The sequence below is a fragment of the Littorina saxatilis genome, linkage group LG6 (genome assembly GCF_037325665.1).
Source record: "Littorina saxatilis isolate snail1 linkage group LG6, US_GU_Lsax_2.0, whole genome shotgun sequence".
NCBI lineage: Eukaryota > Metazoa > Mollusca > Gastropoda > Littorinimorpha > Littorinidae > Littorina > Littorina saxatilis.
The window spans coordinates 38,469,809-38,479,463 of NC_090250.1; the positions used below are offsets into that span (position 1 = coordinate 38,469,809).

The 9,655-nt window shown below is 41.9% G+C and overlaps 1 protein-coding gene across 1 annotated transcript in view; it reads right to left on the bottom strand.

The window, feature by feature from the left end:
• The window catches only part of LOC138969169 (CD109 antigen-like), a 77,242-nt gene extending 70,607 nt beyond the window's left edge, over positions 1 to 6,635 (bottom strand). The window contains exon 1 of the mRNA XM_070341897.1: positions 6,492 to 6,635. Coding sequence (XP_070197998.1) covers positions 6,492 to 6,583 — 92 coding nt within the window. The 5' untranslated portion in view covers positions 6,584 to 6,635. The remainder of the gene's footprint in view (positions 1 to 6,491) is intronic.
• Positions 6,636 to 9,655: the final 3,020 nt, after the last annotated feature.

Below are 9,655 nucleotides of genomic sequence, written 5' to 3' on the forward strand. Positions count from 1 at the left end.
AGAAATCGAAAGTCTGAGCAAACCGCGATGCTGTGGAAGAGCAAACAGACAGCAAAGCGAGACCGAATCCACGTACCCTTTTGTTAGTTTTGGGAAAATAGACAGAAACAAGAAATTCCTCCGAGGTAGGAAAAACACCCCCGTTGGTCAAAGGGAAATAACCATTCTCACTGCCACCAACTGAGAAGGTTATTTCCCTTTGACCATTAATATGTGCCTCTATAAGTCCTTGTAGAATCTTAATCCACCAATAACTCCCTAACCGTGTGTTTGACGGGTCCCAATTTTTGTAAGGACCGTCTCAGGAATGTATAGAACCTGTTCACCAAGTTTGGTGACGATCGGTCCGTTCATTCTTGAGATCTATATGCGAACACAAACACACAAACACACAAACACATCGAGCGAATCCTATACACACCCCTATACCGGGGGTGTAAAAAAGAGAAAGTTAACACACTCAAAAAGGAAAGGAAAAAAAAGACAAGAAAAAAAAAAAAGACTCGGAGGACAAAAAAAATACGTCCACTTTGTTGGTGGTAGTTGTAAAGAAAATCGTGTGTGCGTGTGTTTGTGTGTTGATTGTCCGTATGTCGTCATTTGCGCGTTCCCATTTGAAATCAAGCCGTATCGATGGACACACGATCGATACGCTGTCCAGTGGAACGTAAACAAAACGTTTGTTGCGTCGTGCGCTGTTTAAAATTGTATCATTATGTTCTTTTCTCAAACACACCACACTGTTTAGTGTTTTGTTTGACTGGAGAAAAGGTCTGCGCCCGCAAATATCATCAACATTCTACCAGTGTTTTCCTCGGGAAAACTTTATTCACGACTGGGTAGACAACCAAAAATGTGCTGATGAAAAATTCATCCAGACACGTGAGGATTTTTCGGCTGCCACAAAAGCAACCAAGGGAAATCGGCGGAACCCGATAACTTACCGAGTATGAAAAATTCAGTCTTTACTCCGGATACAGGGCCGATTTAAGCCGGAAAAAGAAGTGGATTGCAGAGAGGTCGGATGCTATTGCGCATGTGCCGCTCTCAGGAAAAACTTTCAAATTGTGTGCATCAGTTTTAAAATTTGATAGATCTGAAATTTTCCCAAAGAATGGCATTAAAAAGTTAGTAAGGATGTCATTTAACTCATTGTCTCCCAGGTACGGATATATCCTTACCCACTCATGTAGCTCTATCTGGCCAGGTACGGATATATCCGCTCAGACTGTTAGCGTCAGTGGCTTCCTGTAACGTCGATCTAACGCCTGCATTCCAGCGTGTTGATACACAGTTACTACAATTCTGAGTGACCTGCTGCAGCACAGCTGGTCTCGGCTAAAACAAACTTGGTCAACATAGGTGGGGTACAAAGTGTTAAGAATATGGTATTGCTGAAGGATAACCTCGTGCACGAAGCATATTCGTTGGAGTCAAGTCAAGTCAAGTCAAATTTTATTTCAAGAAACCCCATGGGGGTACATGAAACAAAAAATACAAAAAATACAAGAACAATAAAGAGAGGAATGCAGGTTGATCCATCAATAGATACACATAAACTCGTTCCGTTTTCCGTTGAAAAAATAAAATATAAAATAACTTGTTTAACAATGTGGAAATCAAATCTCCAAAATAATCGTTCTCGATTTATGGCCGAGTTCATTCCCACGAAACATTACGTGGGAATAAATAACCCTATACTGTAAACTACCTTGTATAAGCCCACCCCCCCTGCACACAAAAGTGACCTTAAAGTTAGGGGTGGGCTTATACAAGGTACTACCCCCCTGTGCAAAACAATAAAGATGGGGTTAGACCTGCATTTTGAAGGCAGTTTATGTCTTGAACGTTAAGTTCATAACAAGCAAGCTCTCTCTCTCTCTCTCTCTCTCTCTCTCTCTCTCTCTCTCTCTCTCTCTCTCTCTCTCTCTCTCCCAAACACAAAACAACAAAAACTTTTTCAAAATGTTTGTGCTTTACTTACTACAAACATTGGAAAGTTAACCAGCTGAAGGATGCTTTTGCACGATGTCTCTCTGCGTTCTTCACACCACTTGCCCTCCACAGTTCCACAAAGTCTCCCTGCCTTCTTCCCATCACTCGTCCCCCATCTCCCCAAAGTCTACTTCCATGTCGTCCCCTTCATCAGAAGACTCGTTTTCCTCCTCTTCCTCCTCGTCCTCGCCGTCACCACCACGAGGCAGCTGGACCTGGATGTTGTCCGGAAACCATTCGAGGGTTTGGTCATCTTGAGAGCCATCCAGGGCATTGGAAATGGCGCATCTCAAGAAAGAGGTCACGATTGTCTGTGCTCCCACTCTCTCCCACGCCTGGCCCACCCAGGTGACGACGTCCTGACGTAATGGCTGTCGCAAGTTGCCGGCTGCTGTCAGGGGCCTGGGTTGAGTCATCCACTGCACCCAGCTGTCTCGCAGGGCGTCCTTAAATGGTTTCACGATGCCGACGTCGATCGGCTGGGCAAGGGCAGTGCAACCTCCTGGAATGGAAGCCAGGTCCACGTCTCTTTCTCCCATTGCAGCTTGCACATTGGCTGTCCGATGCGCCGCGTATTGGTCCAACACTAACAGGCGACGCTGGTCCGAGTGGCCCAGGACTCTCTCGATCCACACAAAGAGGGACTCACGGGTCATCCACCCGTTTCGCGTTGCTGACACACGAACATTGTCTGGTACCTGCATGTGCAGCAGCACACGCTGGGGAATGTTACCGTTTCTCTCTCGGAAAATGATAAATGCAGGAAATTTTGTCCCATCAGCAGCCACTAGCAAAGCCACCGTGAATCCTCGCTTCTCGGCCCTGGTTGTTTTGGTCCGAACGATTTTCGCTCCCTTGGTGTCGTTGGTTCGCTTTGGGAGCATGTCGAACCTGACCATAGTCTGGTCCATGTTGAGGATGTGGATGAGAGGGTAGAGATTGCGCAGCCTCGGCCTCAGAACACTCCGCCGGAAGGCTAACAGCTGGTCTCCATAGTCGGCGGGCACCCTCTGGTTTGTGCAGGTGCCTCGCCTTGTGCACACTCCGTGGCGCTTTTTCCACCGTTTGACCCACATGGGTGACGCACGGAAGCCCTGGAGTTGTTCAGCACCTGCAAGTTCCATGGCTTTTCTTTGGAGGTCTTTGTTCCGGACAACTCTCCCTTCTGCTCGTTCATTGTTCAGGTAGTCGAGGACAGCTTGGTCAACTTCTTGGGACAGAATGTGTCGCCCTGGATGAAGCTTCCTTTTCTTCTTTTCTGTTCCCCTGTCGTGTTGAATGAAACGATCGCGGTTTGTTCGCCACTCCCTTATCATCTTCCTGTCTATTCCAAATTCTTCGGCGGTTTGGGAAACATTGCCATTAGCAAAATGTTCAAGGTAGTCCAGGGTGGCCAACTTAAACTCCACCGTATATGATTGTCTTCGTGGCATTGTTGAATTTCAAGGCACAAGAAACTCCTCCTCAGATGAATGTGGTTTCAACTGTGATTCAACTGTGATTTAAGAACGTTGTCTACAGTCTGCTTACGTCATATTAAAATTGCGTCAATACCAATTGTCTAAGTTTACGTCATAATTCTAATTGCTAAAGTTAGGTCAAAAGCGAACAACACAAAACTGCATGCTAGACTTGACTGATAGGCCTATCACACAGTATCAGTTCATAACATTAAGGCATAGGCACACACACAACGAAGAATAATAGAAGAAAATTAATTTTTATGTTTTTGGTAAAATTAAAAAGTGGGGGATGGGCTTATACAAGATACTGGGCTTATACAAGGTAGTTTACAGTATATGTGTGTGTGTGTGTGTGTGTGTCTGTGTACATGTGTCACTGTGTGTATGTGTATGTTTTCAGTGTACATATATATGTGTACGTAAACTTTTATGCTTGCTTGTGTGTATGTAATGACATATGCATTTCACATTGAATTTTATTGTACAATTATTTTGCCTGTTACCAATGGGGAAAATGCGTAAAGTCAAATGAATTGATTTCACTTGTGAAGTTTACATTTAAAGGTCCTTGTCTACATTTTTATACCGAAATCGCCATTTGACCATTAAAATGCAGAGTCTATTATCTACAAATATCAACAATATACCCCCGTTCGATCAGGAAAGACGAAGCCAGTGTAGCCGTTTGAAAATTCCTTGTAGTATTCCAGCGTAGTACTCATAGTAGGATATCCTTATTTGGAAAATGCCAAGCGCAAAACTCCTCTCAAATCCCGTGCATTTCGTGTGTTTTAAAAAAAGCGTGGACAGCGCTCCAGTGTCAAACTGTTGCTGCACTTGTTTGGGCGTGGCTATAAGCATAGTGACATGAATTTGATTGGTCAGTATTTTTAGGCAAAGCACATGTTCTCAGCAAACAGAAACAAAATATTGAAAGCGTGAGTCACGCTACCCAAAAATAAAAAAAATTTTACATATTTTTTTTCTATAACTTTTTTCCCCATGGTTCATTCATCATTTGACATAATTTTGTATCGAAATCTAACCATAAGATTATTGAAAAAAAACAAAAATGTAGACGACCACCTTTAACATCAACATTGTTACGCTTGACACATTTTTCATTCATTTATTCACTTTCAGGTCCGAGTTGCTACTGGAGCTGGGGACGTGACTATTTCTGGAGACGGGACCTACCAACGTCGAGGGTTCCAGAGCAAAAATGCAGTTTTCACTACACTCAGCGTGAACGGTAAGGCATCCAAAGTTCTCGACACTGAGGTCCTCTCCAATCACTGTGATGCTTGCAAGAAAAAAGAAAAAATGTGTACAGAACTCGAGGAGTGGAAAAGGCATCACAAAGAACAACACAAATGTGATCAAAATCACACAGGCAGTGCTGCGGCGATGGAACCAGCTGGTGCAGAAGTTGTCTTTCGCCGATCAGAACGTCGTCACAAGCTCCGCTATGTGAACTTTTTGGGAGATGGTGACAGCAAAACGTACTCCACCCTGAAGAAAGCTAACATCTACCCTGTGCCGATTACCAAACTTGAATGCTGTGGGCACGTGCAAAAACGTATGGGGCGTCAGCTGACAAACAAGGTGCAAGAGCTGAAGACCAAAGTATTCACCTTGGCCAACGGGAAAAAGACGAAGGGAATCGGTGGCAAAGGTGGTCTTACCAAAAAGGCCATTCTCCGCATCCAGGGTCATTTTGGTGCTGCCATCAGAAAAAACAGCAACAACCTGGCTGCGATGAAAAGGTCAATATGGGCCATTTTTTACCATCGCAGTGGTGAGCACAACAACTGTGGAGACTGGTGCCCTTCCAAGACCGGCCGCGGGGACCCCAACATCAACGTTCTTCCTCCACATGTGCTGGCTGCCATCAGGCCAGTCTTTGAGACTCTGACACAGGACAGTCTTCTGGAGAAATGCCTGCATGGGGGCTCTCAAAACACCAACGAGAGCTTCCATAACCTGATTTGGGAAAGGTGCCCCAAAACTTGCTTCGTGGGCAGGAAGCGTCTTTCCGTGGCGGTGGCAGATGCGACAATTGTTTATAATGACGGAGAGTGCGGTAGGCTGGGCATCTTCCAAAGGCTTGGATTTGAGGCTGGAGTGTGGGCAACACAGTGTTTTAAAGATTTGGACAAGTCAAGGGTGAAGGCAGGTCAGATCCAAGCCACCGAAGCTGCACAGTATGCGCGTCGAAATCGGGCACTTCATGCCGCTGCACAGGATGATGGGGATAGGGAGGAGTTTTACCTTACTGGGGGTCATGAGTGACTTGGTATGTTCATTGTTTATTCCATTTGCATGCCAGAGACTTACTAAAGCAAAAACAAAAAAAATTTGAACAGCATATTTGACCCCAAAACAAATGTTTGCGCTCAAGAATTGAAGAAATATTTGCGGAGCTTTTTCGTAAAACTCGCTTTTCGGCTATTTTCTTCACCATTTTGTGGATATTTCAAGAACTATTGATCCGAATTCAATTAAATTGTGTTGCTTTATTTTACCCAGGGCTACAGTTTGTTCGAGAATGAAGCACTTGCACACTGTTTGTGACTATTTACAAAATTACAAAATTTACCTATATTTTGTCATGCGTAAATACCACTTAATTTTCAAATTTAAGCTTTCATCCTGGTGCATATTGTTTATTGATATTTGAAGTGTCTACATGCCAAAATTCTAGCTGGTATGACAGTTCTTTTGTCCTTAATTACCCGAACAGTAAGTACACTTTTGGGGGGATGCGAAAATGGTTATATTCTTAAATTCCACAGTTCTCAAAAGGTTTGCATCACATGACATTTTTAATAGTTTCCAGGCAATATAGTTGAGTTAAAGATGTCTTATGCCAAAAATTAGAACATTTGGATGATTTTTAACTAATATATTTGATAATGATTTCAAGCGATTTTTGGTCAATTTTTAGGTCCAACCTTGCCTTAACCGCAATGTCATCACAAATTCCCAACCTTGGGCAATTAAAGATTCTATATTCTGTATTCTGTAGCTTACGTTGTTGCTGCAGTAGAGGCAAAGGTAGTTGTGGCGGCAAGAGAAAGCAGGAAACAGTGCCAGAACAGAGGTGTGCACACACTGCTCTTCATGACTGGTGGACGCTTGCAGTCCTTCTTTGCTAATCAGTTGAACCCTCTCTTTCTCTGCAATTTATTTTGATGTCAAAAAATTGAGACTGCTAAAATCTGCGTTGGGGCGATTTGATAGAATGGTTTTAAAGTAATTTTTTTTGATCATCTAGTTGAACGAATATCGAAATGGCGGGATAAAAAACGCACGTAAAAACCCACTTCTGCAAATGAAAAAGAGTGCAAATGGGAGTTGCATCCCTCGAACCCAGAAGAAGAAGAAGAAGAAGAAGAAGAAGAAGAAGAAGAAGAAGAAGAAGAAGAAGAAGAAGATGAACAACAACAACAACAACAACAACAACAACAACAACAACAACAACAACAACAAGAAGAACAAGAACAAGAAGAACAAGAAGAAGAATTGAATTAAATTGAATTGAACTTTATTTAACAAGGATTAAGATTTAAGGCTACGCCTTTTCTTACAATCTGTCCTTGGGACACATAGACACACAATGATACAAAAATAAAAAATAAAAATATATAAAAAGTTAACAACAAAAGGAGGTCGTAGAAGAAGAAGAAGAAGAAGAAGAAGAAGAAGAAGAAGAGGAAGAGGAAGAGGAAGAGGAAGAAGAAGAAGAAGAAGAGGAAGAGGAAAAGGAAGAGGAAGAAGAAGAAGAAGAAGAAGAAGAACAAGAAGAAGAACAAGAAGAACAAGAAGAAGAAGAACAAGAAGAAGAAGAACAAGAAGAAGAACAAGAAGAACAAGAAGAACAAGAAGAAGAAGAACAAGAAGAAGAACAAGAAGAACAAGAACAAGAACAAGAAGAAGAAGAACAAGAAGAAGAAGAAGAAGAAAAAGTGCTTACTTCTATTTCCTTGCAGGAACAGACTGAAGCCAGATGTGATATGTACGTCAAGTTTTTATATTCAGGCAGAGGCACAATGTTCAGAAAAATAACACACACATAAATCTCAAAAAAGGATCTGTGTCACTTTTACTCCCATCATTCACGAAAACTGCACAATGGCAACATCTGTCAGTAAAGGCTAGTAAACCATTTTATGACTGTTACTGATATTTTTCAAGCCTCAGCCGTTTCTTCGCAAAAAGATGGATTTATTATTTGTATCTTGTGGCTGAAATTGGAATCTGGCTAAATTCCGATTCTAGCTTGATAGAAGCAGAATCCTGATGTACTGAGCTAACAAATGTTTTCTTTCACATTCTCATTGTTTTATGTCTCTTTTATGTCATCTTTTTTTAATTTTAAACGAATTGCAATGTAGCAGTCGGTCGATCAATACGTCACCCTTTCCCCGTCGCGATATAACCTTCGTGGTTGAAAACGACGTTAAACACCAAATAAAGAAAAGAAAGAAAGAAATCAATACGTCAGCCAGGTAAGCACACGCGTATTTCTGATTCTCTCAGTCTGTGGTCATCAAGTTGTCATTACAAAATAATAAGCATAGGCACGGTGATTTATAACATTGTTGTTGTTGTTGTTGTTGTTGTTGTTGTTGTTGCTGTTGTTGAAATACGCAGATACAGCTGCTGCGCCATTTCATTCATTTGCAATGAAATCTATGTACATATTGCCAAATGTGACGGAATAAGTCGCATGTCACCTTTGCATGATTTTCATATTTTTTACATTTTTCCAAAGAGTTTTTTATGCTCTATCCCGTTGTGAAAACCGTTTTAGAAAAAAGCAAAAACTGTTTGAGTTATAAGCCTGTGACTAAGGTGACCCTCACACTGTTTCCAGACACTCCCCGGACTTATATTAAGCCTAGCGCAGAACCGCGCGAGGTGACATGCGACTCATTTCGTGGTGGAGGGTCACAAATATATCATAAATAACTGTCGTATCGAACCCAACGAGTGACCAGCTGCCCTGTTTTAGTGCCATTCTCTAAGACTCATTTTTGAACCCCTCCGTCCTGCACTGACTACCCATTTTGTTGACTCGTGTTCATTTTTCTCACAATCTTAATGATATTAACCTTCCTTTCAACGTGACGACTTGTCTTAATTTTCCTTGCGGTTTTAATTACGTATCCATACCCTCATGTGACCAATAGTATTTATAAATACATTATGAGTAATGTCTGTCCAATACAAAATAACTTAAAATGGGACTTGACATATTCTTCTGAAAAATCGAAGGTTGACAGTATGCGTCCTTCTGTAATCCACAGTCAATAAAACTAACTCGCATCTAACCATCACACACACATTCTGATTTGAAGTACAGTGATAATATGCTTAGTTGTATCTCACAATAATGACGCATGGGGTCCTGATTTGGCCTATATGGTCCGCAAAAAGCAACAACAACTAACTTAATAATGACGCATGAAATTCAACCAATACATTTAAAACCGTGTCACTGATGCTATATTACTGAGTTTTTTAAGGTAAATAGATGGGTTTTTTCTTGATGATCCAAGTCAGCAAGTAAGTACACATCTGCTAGGGTTAACCAAGGTGTATAGGCACCTGTTAATGCGGTTTATGTGCTGTCACGTAGTTCCCATGAAATAAAATCGGAAGCTGTTGTTCATGCCATTCTTCCTAACACTGAATGCTTGTCACTTTGGTCTTTTTGATTTAATGTCACTGCAGAAATGTCCAACATTTCTTTTTCTGCGTCGGTTTTTAGGCGCGTCAGAAGAATTTTAAATTAAAATAAAAATAAAAATAAAAGAAGCTACTTTATTTATTGACAATCCTCTTGGTTGCAATTTCTTTGTTCTTTCACTCTCCGTTTGTTCTAGGGCGCTATGAGCGCCCTAGTACTAAAGTCGCGATTGAGCTTGCCACTGGCGGCTTCTTCTATGCCACTGGCGGCTTCCATTTTGTTGTGACGCAGCTCGTCATCTGCGCTGTTCCGGAAATGAGCTGCGCTTTTTTGGAAATTAATTAAACTATCATGTGTTGTGGCCCATCTCGTCATCTGCGCTGTTCCGAAAATGACCTGCACCTCGTCATGTGCGCTTTTCCGGAAATCGATGGCGCTCCAACAATGGCCGCTATTTTAGGAATTCCAACTTTGTGCTACGCGATTCCAGAAATGTATCCGG